Genomic DNA, 19,311 nt, shown 5'->3' on the forward strand with positions numbered 1-19,311 from the left:
GTTTCCTAATTTTCGTTTAACTTTTAAATGTATTAAATAAGTCAAAAAACTAGACATTGCAAACTTTAAAAACTTAGTCATTGTAAAAACAAAATAGTCGTTGCCAAACTTAATGCTTAAATATATATATTTTTTAAAATGACACTTAAGGCCCGCGAACCCGTCCCGTCCCATCCCGTTTGTTAGCGGGATGGGGCCTATCGTTTTGTTCCGTTTGTCTCATCCCGTTTCATCCCGTTTCATCTCGTCCCACCACCGTCCCGTTAGTTTTGTCCCGTTCCGTTGGACAACCATATGGAGTTCTCTACTGAAACTGTATGTTGCAGTTGTGTAGTTTTTTTCATGTAATTCTTCCAGTTTGGTTAATAAATTTGCTTATTTACCCAATTTATTTTTTTCAAAATTAGGCAATATTTTCCGTTTGAAAAAAAGGAAAAAGAAAACGAAGAAATAAAAAAAAAGGAAGATGAGAAAGCGTAGGGGATTGTCATAATATAGTTAATTATATTCTGGTAATATGCCTTAATCTGCCAGAGCAACAAACCGAGATCTTGACATCAAAAAAACACAAACCAAGAAAAAGATTTTAAAACCAAAAAATATTCCTTCATTCCTTTTCCCTATTGATCCACGAAACAGAAAAAAACACGGGAGCAGAAATGTGGGAATCAATCTGCCTAACGGTAGCGGCGACGGCTGGTAACAATATCGGCAAGGTTCTTCAGAAGAAGGGCACTCTCATTCTCCCTCCTTTATCTTTCAAGCTCAAGGTATATTCAAAACTGGTAAACTTGCCCCTTGTAAATTTTGGGTTTTGTTTATTTTTGGAGTTTTGATTCAATTCTTGTTTCTGTTTCTTTGTTGAGAAAGTTGATTTTCTTGCATTTCTTGGAAAGATTGATTCTTCTGAAGGATTTGGTTTATGGGTGACTGGTTATGTTATCATTCATATATACTCTTATAATTATGTGCATTGAAATGTGGTTCAAATGTCTGCTGATGATTTTGTTATGATATTTTTCTGGGGACTCTTTTATTTATTTATTTAAAAGTTTAAAGATTTGTGTAACTGCAAAAAATGTAAATAATCTAACACCAGAGGAGGCCTAATATATGTTTAAAGATAAATATTGGATACTGGGATGTAAAGGAACCGACATATAGGATTCATGTCGCTGACCTCAACTAATTTGGAATTGAAGCATAGTTTTTGGTGTTGTGGTGCTGGAATGTCGTTTATATGATCGCTCTTTGTCACATGGGTTTTATGTTCTTATGTTTGTATTGGATATTTAGAACACATTAATAAGCAATGAATTCAATCATCTAGCTTTCTTTTAATATGAGTGCTAGTAAACAACTGCGTGCAATGAGTTTTCGGTAGTCTTTTTAAGTTGCTAAAGCTTTTGCCTAGTTTGTTGTCAAAATGTAACACAGAACAGTACTTCCTTACACTTCTTTGAAAGACATAAAACTTAATTTCAGAAAACTACCACCTACTTGGCTATTTGATGATGGAATCGATTGACATTGAGGAACTTCCTTACATAAGTTGGTCATGAGAAGTCTTGAATCTTGAATATCATTGAAAAGAAACTCTTACTAAACCGTACAATTAGCGATTTCAAAAGCTCACTTGAGGCTGACTTAAACCATTTAGCTAGGTGCAATACCTCATTGCCCATTCGGGCTGTATTGAAGGGGTTGTCACTAAACAATTTATATAGTTAGCAAAGTAATATATCACTTCATGAATGAATATATCAGTGGTCATGAATATGGTGAAGAATACCTTTCTGGGTCATGATTTATGCAGCTATCATCTCTTTATCAATCAATAGCTTGTTTAGATTATAGTAGAAATCGTGAAAAAAAAGAGAAAGAAGATATTTGGAGAATGAATTGGGTTGATTATTCCCTCAAGTATGCTGGAGTTAAATAATGTTTGCAAGTAATCCAAAAATGGAAAGGAAAATAATTCTTATTCCTATTCACACAATCACATTCTACCCTCCCCAGACCCCACTAGTGGGAAATCACTGGGTTGTTATTGTTGCTATTCACACAATCACATTCTAAATACAACAACAAAAAACCCGGTGACATGAATTCTACTCCCTCCGTTTCAATTTAGATTATACACTTTCCTTATTAGTCCGTTCCAAAAAGAATGGCACATTTCTATAATTGGAAATAATTCAACTTTAAACTTTCCATTTTACCCTTAATTAGAAACTTTTATAACCACACAAATGTCATGTCTCCACAAAGCTTTTACCCCTTAAGCTTTTAAGACCACAAGTTTCAAAAGTTTCCCTCTTTTCTCTTAAACTCCGTGCCGAGTCAAACTACCTCATCTAAATTGAAACGGAGGGAGTATATCTTTTCCATATTTACAAAGGATTAGATATTTGCGGTATTTACAATTTCCTAACAATATTCTTAACAGGAATATTTTTTGTTTATAAATCGAGCGGAAAGTTTCTAGCATCTGGATGTAGCCAATGTCATTTTTACAGTATTCTATTCGTTTTCCATTTCTTTTGGCGACACTGGCCATGCATGATGCAAATTGAATCTAGAATTATACGTAAACAATTAATTAATCAAATGTCTTTGATTGAATGGTAATTATGAATACACAAAAGGAACATCTTTAATTGAATGATTATTGAGTGCGAATGCCGAATATTGCAGTAACTGTAAATGTTCGTATGGTGGGCTTTCTCTAGTATTGTGCGGGCTTCATCTCTTTTTTGCCTTCTATGTTCTTTGTTAACTCATGTTGGCCTCCCAACAGCTATCCTGCTTACGTTAAAATTTAAGAAATCGTACATTTCTTCTGTGAAACACGAGCAACTTGGAAAGCTTCATCATCTGTGTCTACAGGTGATAAAAGCTTATGCTTTCAACAAGGCATGGATCATTGGTTTACTTATGGATTTGTTTGGAGCAGTCTTGATGTTGCGAGCACTATCTCTTGCCCCAGTAAGTGCATTTCGAGCAAGCTTTCTCTTATGCATGTTGTGTGTATCGGACTTTATAGATTGAAAGTCAATCTATTATCAGGGAAAACCTAAATATAATGTTTCTATTATATATTGATAGCCACGCGAATCCTTCATACTTTCCGTTTGAATGCTGTACTCCAGGTATCGGTCATTCAACCAGTTTCTGGCTGTGGACTTGCTATACTTTCAGTCTTTTCCCATTTTTATCTAAAGGAGATCATGAATGTTATTGATTGGATAGGAATTACCTTGGCGGGCATTGGCACCATAGGTAATGTAAGTTCCTTAATGCTTTGCATTATTCGTTAAAAGAACTAATAAGGCTATGGAAAACAAAGACACAGCTCATTTTCCTCTGAATTGCTAAGCAAGGTTTCACTGGATAAATGGCCTTATGCGTACAGGGCGAAATATGCATCTATTTACAGTGACTACTTTGTAAACTAGTTATTGTTCCATGGGGAGGAAGTAGTTGCAAGAGGGTGGTACAGCCACGCACCGGGTTTAAAATATCAGATCCGTCAGTTTATCTTAGTTGGAGTGGGAGTGTCGGTTATCCGTCCGCTTTGTTTCTACTTATAAAACAATATTTGGTATCTAAAATCTATTAGTGCTGTTAGTATTAAGATTTCGAAAATTTGGCCGCTATTCTGATTGATCTACACCTTTTGTTCAAGCACCAATGCAGTAAATCTGTCTTATGTTTGGTTGACGTGTAATTTGACTTAGGAACCTCAGAGTAAAGCAAAGAGATTGAAATCTATTTACTGAAATGTTTCACTACGATATGAATTTCTGAAAAAAGTTTACTTATCACTTCTCTGTTCTCTGTTCAGCTGTTGGTGCCGGAGGGGAGGAACAGCAGGCTTCGGCTATCTCAATTTTTCATCTACCATGGCTGGCATGTGCTGTTGCAATCTTGTTTGTAGGTATCTTATTCTATGCACAATACAAGCACACTTTAAGTTATTCACTTGAGAAGGTCTTTTTTGGTACTATATTATTTTAAGTATAGAGCGATTATGCTGAATTCTTTTTGTATATTGGTTGGTATATTAATTATTTTAGAGAAAACGCTTCTGTCCGACTTATAGTACTAATCCTATCAACGCTCTTTTTTTCTCCCTTAACCAAGAAAACTTGCACTAAGTTGGCACCTATAAAAATAAGGTCGAAATTATGGGAAAGGGAGGAAGAATCACTGATAGCATTTTGCAGCGGCTTCTTTCAGATAGATATGCAAGTAGTTTGGCATGAAACTTTTTGTCATGAAAAGCTTATTTAGTCAAGTCTCCACGTGTCAAATGTCAGGCTCCATGTGATTGCTAAAAAAGGCAAGAGTGATTGATTTATTTGATGAAGTTGAACATCTTCAAGCATTCCATAACACCATAATCACCACTTCCTTCTAAGGGTGGCAAGTGGGCCGGGCCGGGACCGGCCCGGGACCGCGGTTCAAACGGGCTAAGTGGGCCGGGACCGGTAGGACCGGTATATGTGGGCCTGAGCCGGTTTTTGGCTTTGGAACCGGTAGGACCGGACCGGTCCCTTGGCAGGCCAAACGGTCCCAACGGTAATTTTTTTTTAAAAAAAACTAGCCGTTTGGAAGATTTTAAAAACAGCCGTTGGCTATTTAGAAAATAGCCATTTAACCCCCCCAACTTTGTTTTAACCCCAAATTTTTTATAATTACACTTTTTCCCTATTTTCAATTATAAATACCCCCTCATTCTTTTATTTTTCTTACAAAATCAATATCAATCTATCACAATCTCTCTCTAACTTTCTCCTATAATTGCTAGTATTGCTTACTTTATTCCAATAAATAGTTCAAAAATATTGAGGTTACAATTTGTGAAAAAATTGTGAAGTTGGTGAATTGAAGTATTCAAGTCTTCAATGATAATCAATTTTCAACAAGTTGTTCGTCAATTCGGTAAACTCGTTCCAACTCTTAAATCTTAATATTATAGTTTTTGTTTGTTTTATTTATTTGCTATTACTTGATTAATTAAGATGGTTTCCTTAAAAAATTAGTTTTCCAAAAATAAGAATAAGGGAAAATCCAAGAGTGGTGAATCTAGTGGTCATGCTGTTCCTCCTTCCCTGCCCCCGGCTCCCCGAACCAAACCCCATATCCGTCTTACACCTGCTATTCTTGATAGCGATAATAGTTTATTACAATTTACTGAGAGTACATTTTGCCATAATATAGCACTCGGTGAACAATTAGACCATGAGTTAATGAATGCTCTTTATTCTAATAATTATAATACTATTGATGAAAATGATGATGAGGAAATTGATTTTGATGAAACTCAACCGGATGATGATACACCCACTAGTCCTGCTCCGATGTTTACCCAACTAGTGATAACTATGCTAATCCAAATGATGTCCCATCTGATACTTCTGTTACTGCCCCTACTTTTTCTAGACAACCTACCAAACGGACGGAAACATCTCCTGTTTGGCCATTTATTACTCAACTAGTTCCAAAAAATAAGGCTTGATAGATTTATGAAGTTTGTAAGAGATACCATGTAACTTGTATGAACAAATATTAGTATGTATTATGTAACTTATATTTTGGCACATCTTGATTAGTTTCTTTTTCTTCTCAATGGTGGTATTAGCACCTTGTTGTGCTCATTCCATAGGGGGGAGGAAGACTAAGAAAGATATTGCCATGTTATTTTAATGATATAATAAAATTACAAGGCATTGCTTTGAATATCTCTTTACAATATTTTTGTCTTTAAATTTGAATTAAAATATTTAGGTCACAATTCTATAATAAAATTTACAAGGCATTGCCTTAGATATTTTTTTAATATCTTTTTATCTCTAATTTCTATTTAATTTTAAAAAAAAAAATTTAGCCGTTGGGCCCACTTATCGCACTTAGCCCGCAGACTCGGCCTGTTTAGCCCGGGACCATGAGTTCGTGGGTCCGGTACCGGGCCGGTTCCTACAAAAAGACCGTTTAGCCCGTTTATTTTGGGACCGGCCCACTTGGCCCGTTTAGGGACCGGACCGGCCCACATGCCAGCCCTACTTCCTTCCTGCACCCACCTTTTGTCCAACTAGTTTTTTTGTTTCTGCACATACTAAAAGTACTTCCCCAGTTGCTTATCATGTCAACACTTTTAGTCCTAGGTTTTTATTGTATCCCTATATGTTTGAAAAGACTAACACTTTGTAACTAAACTCTGGAGGATAATTTTTTCCTCTCATCTTCTTCCTTGTTAGCTTTGTCTCTTTTCATGTAAAACTATTTTTACCCTTCAACTAAAAATGGTGGATTAGGGGTGTGTTTGGTACGAAGGAAAATGTTTTCCATGGAAAATGTTTTCCTAGAAAATATAGTGGTTTTATAACTTATTTTCTCTTGTTTCTTTTAGTCCTAGGTTCTTATGTTTGAAAAGACTAACACTTTGTTTGGTACGAAGAAAAAGGTTTTCCTAGAAAATGTTTTCATGGAAAATGAGTAGTTTTATAATTTATTTTCCCTTGTTTGGTTGGTGAGTGGAAAATATTTTCTAGTGTTTGGTTAGAGAGTAGAAAATATGTTTTTAGGAAAATATTCTTTTATGCTACTCTCCTCACCCCCTTTCCCCAAGTCCCCATGTTTCCTTGCTCCCCCCTCCCTCCCCAAATATCCAATATTTTCATAACTCTATTTTCTTCAACAATTTAATTATTCTTCTAATAACACAAACCCAAAGGACCTAATGTGTTGCTTTAATTTTTTACGCAAAATAATGTTGAAATTTATGCTTCATAACTATAAAGAAAATACACTTTTTATGATTGAAAAAAAAAGTACTCTTTCTACAACATGAAAATAAAGTAATCATTTTATTGAAATAAAAGAAAATATTTTTTCTACATCATGAAAAGAAAATATTCATTTTGTTGAAATGAAAAAAAATAGTTTTTCTACATAATGAAAAGAAATTACTTTTTTTTTTGTTGAAATGAAAGAAAATATTTTTTCTATATTATGAAAAGAAAATACTCATTTTGTTGAAATGAAAAAGTATACTTTTTCTGCATCATGAAAAGAAAGTACTTTTTTTGTTAAAATAAAAAATAATGCTTTTTTATATCATGAAAAGAAAATACTCATTTGTTGAAATGAAAAAAATACTCATTTTGTTAAAATGAAAGAAAATTCTTTTTCTACATCATGAAAAGAAAGTATTCGTTTTGTTGAAATAAGGAAAATACTTTTTCTATATTATGAAAAGAAAATACTCATAATAGGAAAGGTTGAAAAAGAGTTTTGGAAAATGTTTTCCCTTCTCTTGATAGGGAAAATATTTTCCTCCAATTGGAGAAAAATAAGTTCGTGAAGAAAATGTTTTCTAAAACATTTAAGCCAACAAGTAAAAAAATCGGACCAAACACACCCTAGATCTCATCATATTTTACTTGGAAATAGAAGAATGTCAGAAAGTCACTTAAGTCGTTATGTAACTATTTGCATAATATCTCAAACATAAATTTAGTTGCCTTAAATGGCTAACAACTAAAGATTAAGGTATTTAATGATAACACTATAAATGGATAAATTTAGTAATGCTCCTTTTTCATTTTAGATGTGATAGACGTGTGGTACAGTTGATCCAAGTAGTCATGTCCGCTAGTGTTTTATGTGACTGAATGCAGCATGGTAATTCATGTCCATCACATAAATGTCAAACATATTTAGCCTCACAAATAACCAACATGAAGTCCGGTAGCTTTACATTTATACTTGATAAAAAAATAGCTTTACATTTATAAGTTGTTTCACGTCAATTTTTTTTTTTTTTTTTTATTGTTTTCCCAGCCATATTCCTATTTTAGGGACATATGTTACCTACAATTTTTTAAGCAATACAAGAAATACTTTGATGTCAATTTCCTGGATAACTTATCCTAAATGAGAATTTGTGTATTTGAGAAGAGAGGAGATATTATCTATCTAAATGTAGTGAAGAAGACTGTGGTGCTGTCTGTTAACGCTCTTGTCAGACACCTCTGCTGACCAACTGTTACGGGTGCTTTGCTCTAATAGCTTTCGATGAAAACAATTAGCTTGGTTTGCCTTGCCCACTGAAATGATAAATAACTTTTCTTTACTCGAGTAAAATATTCATTAATACTGCTCATGTAAAAGGTTCTTACTGCTTGGCTTGTACAATGCTATATGATTGATTTTTTCTGAGCTCTATCATCTAGGAAGTTGGTAAATTCATTTTTTCATTTCACATTTTGTTTTTGTATGCATTTCTTTGGAGTTGTACTGATCTTATTATGAATTCTCCGCATATGGTTTTGAGATTTTAGGCTGAAGAAGTATCGAATGCTTTTGTACTTTTTGAATTCCGAGATCTTATACTCTTCGATGGATATAGGTTCTCCTTAATGGATGGCTTCGAATTTATAGACGCCAGCGAAGAGAGCAAGAGTTGGTATGAATTTTCCACTTAGCTCTTACATATGATGCTTCTGGACATGCCTGATGCTGTATGCGAATTTTCTCCAATGCAGATGCAATATGAAGTAATCGAGGAAATTATATATGGACTGGAATCTGGCATTTTGTTTGGGTAACTACTACGGGGTTCTCAAAGTTTTACTTATCTCTTGTACTTATCTTTTGCTTGTCTGACATTGACCTACATTACTGCAGCAGGCCATAAAATGCAGAAGCCTCATACACCAGATTGCCCTTTAAAGACAGTCACATCTTTATTCAGAAATTTGTGTCAATTGTTGCATGTTAGATGAGAGTAGACTTGTGAAATTGGACTAGTGCCAGACCCCTTTTCTCATTGTAAAGTCTATGAATCAGAATAAGTAGACTTGTATTAGATAGTGTTTGTCATTTTAAAATCCCGTAAGGCAGAATTCTCAACATCTCCTTTTGTTGCTTGTGTAGTTTTGTTTTAAGCTTGCTTTGCTAGTAACAACTATTGCAATCGTGTTAATAGACTTGTATGCTTGGTTGCTTTGAGATAATTCCATTTTATCTTGATATAGTAATGCTTGCCAAAGTCATCTTTTTCTTATGTCAAGTGTTGGTAAGTTATTTAGATGTGGATAATGACTCAATAATATGGTTACAGGATTTCAGCCGTGATATCAAAGATGGGATTTTTATTCTTGGAGCAGGGATTTTCCAAGTTATTGGTGCCCATTTGCATTTCAATAAGCATTTGCTGTAGTGCTTCTGGTTTTGTTTGTCAGGTACTTCTTGTGATTAACATTATTTATATCTGCTATTACCACTTACAAGTAATACTGATATCACGAATCCAAGCCAAGTAATCATGAACAAGTGCTTTCTTCTCTTGTCTGGTTTTGGTCTAAGTTGCTCGGACTCTTCACTTTCGGCGTTGCACCCGTGTCGACATGACATGGGTGTGGAATCCATACCGAATCTGGTCAACTGATTTTAGGTACTTTTACAAAATCGACGGAGAAATTCTGGACAGATATAACGATTTTTGAAAAGCTAGGGTGATATTGAAGAAAATGGAATACCTTGTATAAAAAAATTTCTATGTCAGTCCTTTTCCTTTTATCTTCTTCTGAGATTTTCCTCTTGATCAATATTTTCTCCTTCTCGGAATACCTTGTAAGGTTTTCACCTAATGTCTCATAATTCAGACATATTTTTATAACTCTATTTTTAAATATTTGAATTATTTTTAGTCGAATCCCATCATCTGTTTCTGTACTTGGATCCTTACCCCCCTTATCATAAAATTCAGATCATGAAGGATTCGACATCTAGATCCGGACCCGTATCGAACACCCGCACCCAAGTCCGAGCAAATTAGGTCTTGGTCAACATTATGTTAACTAGCAAAGATAGATGAGGCCACGAAACGACCATAATGTAACTATCATTTGTTTGCCTTAAAGGAAAAACTATTTATACCCTCTGCCTTATTTATGAACAGCTTTTATTAAGTGCTTCTATTCTTCCAACAGACACGTGGCTTGAAGCATGGAAGGGCAATTGTAGTGTCCACATGTGCGGCTGTTGCATCAATTGTAACTGGTGTACTTGCTGGTATGCTTGCTTTGGGTGAACGATTGCCTTCAGCACCAACATCTCGTCTCTGGCTTTTGCTTGGATGGTACATATGACATCTTTCATTTCTTTGCTTTTCCCATCTGTTTTGCTTGTCAAGCTTCTTTAGTACATTTACAAGAGAGTCATGCCCTCTATGTCTTTCACCTCCTCTTCCATGAGAAATGTTCTTTTAACTGGACTTCTTAGTCAGTTTAATACGAGGACTCTTATTTATTTTTTAACGTGCTTGTGCATCTTTATGACAGCTTTTTCTTGATACTGGAATGACATGTGGGTTTCAAAAACTCTGTGATCCCATCTTTATGATGCTACATATTAGTCCCTTCATTTCAAATCTGAATGTCTTGTTTCACCTTAAATTGTTATTAGGATGTAAGTTTCAGTGAAAAAAAAAGTGCATTTTCTCCAGGACATATGAACCTAATATTACTGTTTAAATCTTTTAAGAATTAAGTAGGAGAATATTCACACTTTTGAAATAGTGAATGTGGGTCAGCTGTATCTTTTAATGACACAAAATGTGATTGTAAGTTGTTTCTCTGAGAAGTTGTATATTGTTCTATTGGTAAGCGTGGTCCATAATGGGAACCTGGGGTTATTAGTTCGTCGTTTTGCTCTGCTTAGCACATTATTGTAAGTACAATCAGATTCTTAGCTGTCAGTAGATGTTTTCAAACAAGTACACAGCAGTTCACCATGTCAAATTTAGAATGTTTCAGCTTTTGTATTTGTGGTTTAACTTAAAATATGGCTGTGATATATATATGCCTTAGTCATCTTCCTGGATTTCTGCATTTATGAGGGAACTGGAAGTCTTTTTGCTATTCATAAATGGACATTCTTGTGCAATTGATGAAATTTCATTTACTTATCATCAATAAAACAAAAAAACTGTACACTTTTAGATTTTCTGTACAGGATGTGCATCATTCTTGGTGTGATTCTGCTGGTTGCTTCAACACGACTGATGCGAAGCCTTCCACGGTCTTGGAGACGTGTTCTAAGAAGTGGGGTTGACAAAAACTTGGGAGTAAGGCAATCTGTGCAAAGCCGGAGTAGAGATACTAGTCCTAGCGCTGTTATCCAGGCATCAACTTTACATCATTTGATAGCAACTCCATCTAAAGCAAAGGCTTGACTTGTCTCGTTGAGGAAAAAAAGATAACGCAAAAGTCGGACTTTGCTAAAGGTTCTTGTAAATGTAACTTGAGGGCTGCTGTTAGTAAACACATTGTATCTGGTGTGTGCAGTACAGTGTTGAGCCCTAGTGCAGGTTGTTTGAGGATGATGATTCATTCCATTTATACATGAGAGTCTAGCACATACTACAATGACAATCTTACTGTTCTCTTTAGACACACCTCGTGTGTGATTTTGTAAACATGGTGACTAGTGATAAATCTTATTTTGTAACTAATTGATATGGTTGTCGCCGTTTTACTATGATAAGGCCAATGTGCTGTTATCATTCAATTCATATAAACAGTGCATCTGATATTTTTTTCTCTTTTGTTTTTGGCCAGTGGCCGCAAGGGTAGGTTAGTATAAGCGATCTAACTTACAATCACGGCTTATATAGACTTCTACAAGATCAATGCAATTCAATCTGTTTTTGAAGGTTAGTCATTTTAACGAGTTATTAATATCATTTATTATGAGTTAATTATTTTTATGTATGTTTTAAGTCACCTGATTGTTGATAGTATAAAAACCATATATGCATGAGTTAAACCCTAGTATATAAACTACTTACTACTCCTCCCTCCGTTTCAATTTAGATGAGGTAATTTGACTCGGCACGTAGTTTAAGAAACAAAAGAAGACTTTTGAAATTTGTGATTTTAAAAGCTTAAGGGGTAAAAGCATTGTGGGATCATGACATTTGTGTGATTATAAAAGCTTCTCATTAAGGGTAAAATAAAATGTTTAAAGTTGAATTATTTTCAAATTTAGAAATGTGTCATTTATTTTGGAACAAACTAAAAAGGAAAGTACCCCATCTAATTTGAAACGGAGAGAGTATTAATAAGCGAGAATAGCAGATTTTTATCGTCCTCACAGGGGCATTTAGGGAATATGCAGAGTTGGCCAATTCTATGAGGCTTTTTTATTTTTTACACAAGTGGCTTTTTTTAGGGGTGGACGTTCGGGCAATTCGATTTGGATATGAAAATTTCGGTTTGGATTTTCGGTTTTCGGATTGAAGAAATGACAATCCAAATCAAATCCATATAAACTCGGATTGGATCGGATTTTTTAGTTTGGATTCAGATTAATCGGTTTGGATATTTTGGATTTTCGGTTTTGAGCTTATAAGAACATCCAAATGAAATATTCATGTTAAATTGCTTAAAAAGTTCCTCATTTCACCGCAATCATCCAAATAAAATATTCAAGTAATGAAAAGGAAATACAACAAAGACATTAGTAAGGCCGATAAGTAGTAGCAATAGTAAAATCATGTCCAAATAGAAAGTATTACGATAGTAACTTAATTAGTATTGAATATATGAGATTATGTCTAATGGTTAGGATATTTGGTTTGTTACTATTGACATATGAATAATGGACTAAATATAAAATATAAATTTCGGATTTTCGGATATCCAAAAATCTGAAGTACCAAATCCAATATCCAATCCGAAATCCAAAATTTTTAAAAATTAAATCCGAAATCCAATCCATAATTCGAAAATCCAAACCAAAAATCCAAACAATTCGGATTTCGGTTTGAATTTGGGGTTTGCCCAAACTATGCCACCTCTAGCTTTTTTGGGTCCCAGTTGCAAACACTCCTTTATTTTCTTACGGAAAAAGCGTAAGTAGATAAATAATATAATAATATTTACATACTCTTAGCAGGTAAATGCAATTAATATTTTATGGCAGATTAAGAGTGTTCTATAGTAAAACAAATTGCTATTTAAACTTAGGAAGCTACCAGGTTTGTCCCTTTAAAAGTAGCTTATTACAAAAATTGGCCAATTCATTAAATATTACTCCATCCGTTCCAATTTATATGAACCTGTTTGAATGGGCACGAAGTTTAAGAAAAAATAAAAACTTTTTGAATTTGTAGTCCTAAACAATTCAAAAAGGGGGCCATAGTATTTGTGTGGTTATAAAAGCTTCTCATTAAGGGTAGAATTGTAACTTTAAGCAAAATTATTTCCAAATTTAGAAAGGGGTCATTCTTTTTGGAACAGACCAAAAAAGAAATAAGTTCACATAAACTGGAACGGAGGAAGTACTAAATCTTAGCTAAATGTTACCAATATTAGCCAATTAGCTATTTGTAGCCAAAAAAGATCATATTTTTTTCTTTCTTTTGAGTAGGTGTTATTAGAAAAGATTGGGTACATATTAAAGAGTTTGAATCTCAGTTTTGGTATGATTTGGCGAAATTTTGAGGTGGTTTGAATTAAAAAAATTCGAAATAGAAGATGAAACCTGAAAACAATGATACGTGTATCACACTGTGTATCATTTGTGTATCACATGTGTATCATATTTATATTAAATGTGTATTGATAGCATCAAGGACAAGGATAGAGTTTTGGAAGCTCCAAGAAGGCGATTTATAAGATCTCAAGCTAAAGAATTGCAGACTAAGATTGCTGAACTTCAACGGCAAATAAAGAAGCTTTTAACTGTAGAAGAAGAGCTCAAGCCCAAAGGAGATGAATTATCCAAGTTTTATAATTATTTGGTGGCACAAATTGAAGTCCAAGAAGAGGAAGAAATTAGCCCTTGAAGTCCACCAAAAGGGCACCCAGAAGAGCTTAAAATGAGCTTAAAAGAGGTTCAAAAGGCAATTGGAGTCCAAACCAATGGCCCAAACTAGTAATTTTAAGGGCCAAATCTGCCCAAAGGGATTTGGCCGCCCACCCTCTTATTTTTATTAGTTTTTATTAGGTTTTCTAGTATTTAGCTTAGTCTCCAAGTTAGGGTTTGCCTTGACAGCTACCCTACCTAGTTTTAAGGACTTTTTACTCCTATAAATATGAGTTCTTTTCATTCATTGTGGGAATTCATTATTGATTAATAATATTATACTTTAAGAGTTCTTTTGAACCTTTGTTACTTATGCTTTGAGATTTATCTTTCAACCTTTACTAGTTCATAGTTCAAGGTAGTAAGATAACTTTTTTATTGTGATATCATTGATTCCTTTGTGGTATTCTTAGAAGACGATTAATACTAGTTATTAATTATTATCTCAAGTTACTTGTAAAGCGGTCAAGATTCGAATCTATTGTTTTGATTTGTTCTTAAGTAAAGGCGTTTGATTTTTTCAATAAATCAAAACGTTGTTTCTTGGATCTTGTCAAGGCTATAGAACTTGCGTTCTTGGAATTCTTTCCCTGAATTTTCTCTTATCCTTTATTTTTTGTACTTTAATTCTAGTCGTTCAATTCCTTATTGTTATTGCTTTCGCATTTACTTCTCAAATTCTTACTCTAATTTAGATTCCCGACCTTGTTGTTATCAAGTGGTATCAAAGCGGTTCTATCAAGATTTCGTTCTTGATAATTCTTGGGATTTCTTGAATACTAAGAGCAAACAACAAAAACACATACTGTAGCATCGTGAATAGTAACTTATATAAAGTTTTAAAAAAAAAAAAAAAATCAGTTTTAAAAAAAGAATTGCTTTCTCTCCAAGAAATTTCTTTTATATTTAGTTTTGTTTTCAAAAACTAACAAAGGAAACAAGAAGAGGGGATCCTAGATTTTAAAGATAAGAAAAAGATTTAATTTTTCTTACTTTTTTTTTAATCTAAATATATAATCCTTTCCTTTTTGTTCGTGTCTTGTTTCAACCGAGTCTAGTAGTTCTAGGATTTGGTTCTTCTTTCATTCGTTTCCCAAAAATCTATATTTTACTACTAAGAATTTCATACGAGTTGGGTTTAATTATAAATCTACAAAGTATTTCGTTCAAAGGTTATTTCGAGAGGAAAAAAGGCAAGTGTGTGAGAACAATTGAGGAAAAAGCCAATTTGTGTGATACAGTTTAATTATTTTATTTAAGATATCGCGTACAGATAGTGATGATGAACGAAGGGTTCTCCAAGAAGCCAAAATCAAAGCAAGAAATGATTTTACCTTGCAAGTTATGCATCAACAATTCGAAAGGTGAAATTTGTAATTCCAAGAAATGAGGGACACCATTGGTGAGCAAAATGATACAATAGCTGGACTTAGGAGGGAAAATAATGTTAGGCCCCAAGCTAGGAGAAATGTATCTCTTTTCCCCATTGTAAATCAAGAAAACCCTATAGATGATTTTAATGATATTTGATTTTGACAGGGTGGGAAGAGATAGGAGGGGACAAAGAGGTAGAGTGAAAGATGACAATATAAGTAGTATAAAGATGAAGATGCCATCTTTCAAGGGAACAAGGGATCCATACTTGTACCTTGATTGGGAGAGAAAGGTTGAAGCCATCTTTGACTGTCACAACTACTCTGAAGGTGAGAAGATTAAACTTGTTGTTGTTGAGTTTTATGACTATGCTGCTATTTGGTGGAAAAAACTTACTAGGGATAGATTGCAAGAAGGACAAGCACCAATTGCTCCTTGGTCTAAGATGAAGAGGGTGATGAGGAAGAGATTTGTGCCATCACACTTTCAAAGAGAGCTACAACAACGTCTTCAAACATTGAAGCAAGGGTCCATGTCTGTAGATGAATACTTTAAGGCTATGTATATAGCTATGATCCAAGATAATTGTATGGAGGAAGAAGAGGCTATAATGGCTAGGTTTTAAAAGGTTTAAATAAGGAAATAAATGATGTAGTAGAATTATAACAATATGTAACAATAGATGAGTTAGTTGATTTGTCTGTAAAGGTAGACAAGCAAAATAAAAGAAAGCAAACTAGCTCGTGGAAAGGTCGGCCAAACACCATCTCCAAGAAGCTATGGCCGAATCAAGAGATGTAGAGTTCTTCTAGATCTTAAGAAGACAAGGGTAAAGGAAAATTTGAGAACAAAGAGGGAGATAAAATCTTTAACCCTAAACCTTCTACACATTCTAGTTCTATTCAATGTCATAAATGTAAAGGAATGGGACATATGATGCATGAATGTCCAAGTAGAAGAAACATCATTCTTAGAGAAGATATGGGATATGAGAGTGAAAAGAGTGAGGGAGAAGAAGAAGAGGGAGATGTGAGTGATGAAGACGATATAGAACTGCCTCATACTGGTATGATTGGGGTGGCTAGGAAGATTATGAGTGGAGAATACGAGAGTAAAAATGTGAGGAAGAGGAGAGAGGTGTGAGTGAAGATGAAGATGAAGTAGAACTACCTTTTAATGATGGCATGATTGGGGTAGTTAGGAGGATTATGACTATCAATTTGGGAAGCAATAGTGAAGAACAAAGGGAGAATATATTCTATACTAGGTGTGGGATAAAAGGAAAAACTTATTCTATGATCATTGATAGTGGTAGTTGTACTAATGTGGTGAGCTCATATTTTGTGAAAAAACTGGGACTTTCATGCATGAAACACTCTACTCCCTATAGACTCCAATGGTTAAATGATAGCGGTGAACTAAAGGTAAACAAACAATGCATTATTTTATTCAATGTTGGTAGATATGAGGATGATATTCTTTGTGAAATAATTCCTATGCAAGTTTGTCATATTTTACTGGGTCGTCCTTGAAAGTATGATAGGAATATTTTTCATGATGGAAGGAAGAATAGATACTCTTGAGCTTAATGGCAGAAAATTTACTCTTGCACATTTATCTCCTTCTCAAGTGTTTGAAGATCAAAAGAGATTAAGGGAAACAATGGAAAAACCAAATGGAGGGATAAAAGTGAGCTTGAGGTAAAAGAAAAGAAAGGAGTCCAAGAGTTAGAAAAAAAGAGAGATGGCCGAGAGAAAGAGAGAGAGAGGGCAGCAATTTGAGAGAAGAGATAAAAAGGGGTTTGAGTGAAAAAATAGAAAGTCTTGGTGAGAGGAAAGAGGCTAAGGAAAGGAAAATAGAAAGTTTCTATATAAAATCCAAAGAGTATTTAAATGCAGGAAAAGAGGGGTTGCCCATAATACTACTTACTTAGAAAGAAGCTTTGATTAATTATGAGTTACTAACTTCTTCTTTGACAAGTAGTATTTTTCCTCTTTTGCAGGATTTTGAAGATGTCTTTCCTGAAGATATTCCTAATGGATTGACACCTTTACGTGGCATTGAGCATTAAATTAATTTTGTGCCTGGATTAAAAATCCCAAATAGGCCTGCTTATAGGAGTAATCCAGAAGAGACAAATGAGCTTCAAAGGCAAGTTGAGTAGTTACTTGAGAAAAGGGTTTGTGTGTGAGAGAGAGAGCATGAGCCCTTGCTCTGTTCCCGTTCTATTGGTACCCAAAAATGATGAAACTTGGAGGATGTGCGTGGATTGTAGAGCAATAACAAGATAACGGTAAAGTATCGTCATCCTGTTCCTCGTCTTGATGACATGTTGGATCAATTACATGGATTCAAAATATTTTCTAAAATTGATCTAAAAAGTGGTTACCATCAGATTCGAATGAATCCTGGAGATGAATGAAAAACTGCTTTTAAGACCAAATATGGGCTTTATGAGTGGTTAGTTATGCCTTTTGGCTTGAGTAATGCACCTAACACTTTCATGAGATTAATGAATCATATCTTTAAGGATTTTCATGAATTTTTTTTTGTGGTGTACTTTAATGATATCTTGATCTTTTTCAACACTTTAGAAGAGCATGTAGAACACCTAAAATATGTTTTTGAAGTTCTTAGAAAATAACTTTTATTTGCTAATCTTAAAAAATATACTTTTTGTATGGATCGGGTGATTTTCTTGGATTTTGTAGTTAGTTCTAAATGAGTTGAGGTTGATGAAGAGAAAATCAAAGCAATAAAGGAATGACCTAAACCTATGAGTGTAACTGAAGTTAGGAGTTTTCATGGACTTGCTAGTTTTTATAGGAGGTTTGTGAGAGACTTTGGCACCATTGCTTCTCCATTAACTGAAGTTATTAAAAATGATAAGATTTTTACATGGGGAAAAGAGCAAGATGACCCTTTTAACTTGTTGAAAGAAAAGTTATGTTCTGCTCCTTTATTACAATTGCCTGATTTTTCTAAATCTTTTGAAATTGAATGTGATGTTTCTAGCAAAGGAATATATGTTGTTTTGATGCAAGATTCTAAACCTATTGCCTACTGTAGTGAGAAGTTGAGTGGAGCCACATTGAACTATTCCACTTATAAAAAAGAGCTATATGCTTTGGTAAGGGTTTTAGCCACATGGCAACATTACGTGTGGACAAGATAGTTTGTCATTAAAACTGATCATGAATCCTTGAAATACTTGAGGAGTCAAGGTAAGCTTAGTAGGAGGCATGCTAAGTGGGATGAATTCATTGAAACTTTTCCTTATGTAATTTCTTACAAACAAGGGAAAGAGAATATTGTTGCTGATGCACTTTAAAGAGGGTATGTCTTAATTTCTACTCTGATTTCTAAATTGATGGGTTTTGATCAAATCAAGGGACTTTATGCTAATGATGTTTATTTTGGCAAGATATTTGCAGATTGTAAGTTGGGTCCTTATGAGAGGTTTAATCTTCAAGATGATTTTTTTTAAGGAAAATAAGTTGTGTATCCCTTAATTGCTCTTTACGTGAGGTATTTGTAAGGGAACCATATTGTGGAGGGCTTATGGGTCACTTTGGAGTCCCAAAGATACTAGATATACTTGCTGAAAATTTCTTTTGGCCTGGCATGAGAAAAGATGTTAAAAAAGTGTGTGCACAATGTTTGGAATGTAAACAAGCTAAATCTAAAGTGTTACCATATGGTCATTACATGCCATTACATGTTCCTACTTTACCTTGGATTGATATTTCTATGGATTTTGTGTTAGGTTTGCCTAGAACAAGGTATTGTAAGGATATTATATTTGTTGTGGTAGATAAGTTCTTCAAAATGACTCGTTTTATCCCTTGTTTAAGGACTAATGATACTTCACATGTTGCTGATTTATTTGTAAAAGAAGTTGTTAAATTTTATGGTATACCTAGAACTATTGTTAGTGATAGGGATGTTATGTTTTTGAGCCACTTTTGGCGTGTATTTTGGGGGAAGTTAGGCACTAAATTGTTATTTTCTACTTTTTGCCACCCACAAACTGATGGACAAACTGAAGTAGTTAAT

The 19,311-nt window shown here is 34.2% G+C and overlaps 1 protein-coding gene across 1 annotated transcript; it reads left to right on the forward strand.

The window, feature by feature from the left end:
* Positions 1-464: 464 nt before the first annotated feature.
* LOC107821590 (putative magnesium transporter NIPA9) lies at positions 465-11,580 on the forward strand. The gene is made up of 9 exons (XM_016648027.2): positions 465-770; positions 2,890-2,988; positions 3,153-3,282; positions 3,848-3,936; positions 8,417-8,473; positions 8,553-8,611; positions 9,131-9,251; positions 10,002-10,150; positions 11,026-11,580. The coding sequence occupies exons 1-9, from the start codon at positions 660-662 to the stop codon at positions 11,243-11,245; spliced, it is 1,035 nt and encodes a 344-aa protein (XP_016503513.1). The 5' UTR covers positions 465-659; the 3' UTR covers positions 11,246-11,580.
* Positions 11,581-19,311: the final 7,731 nt, after the last annotated feature.

Source organism: Nicotiana tabacum, chromosome 17 (assembly GCF_000715075.1).
Source record: "Nicotiana tabacum cultivar K326 chromosome 17, ASM71507v2, whole genome shotgun sequence".
Taxonomy (NCBI): Eukaryota; Viridiplantae; Streptophyta; class Magnoliopsida; order Solanales; family Solanaceae; genus Nicotiana; species Nicotiana tabacum.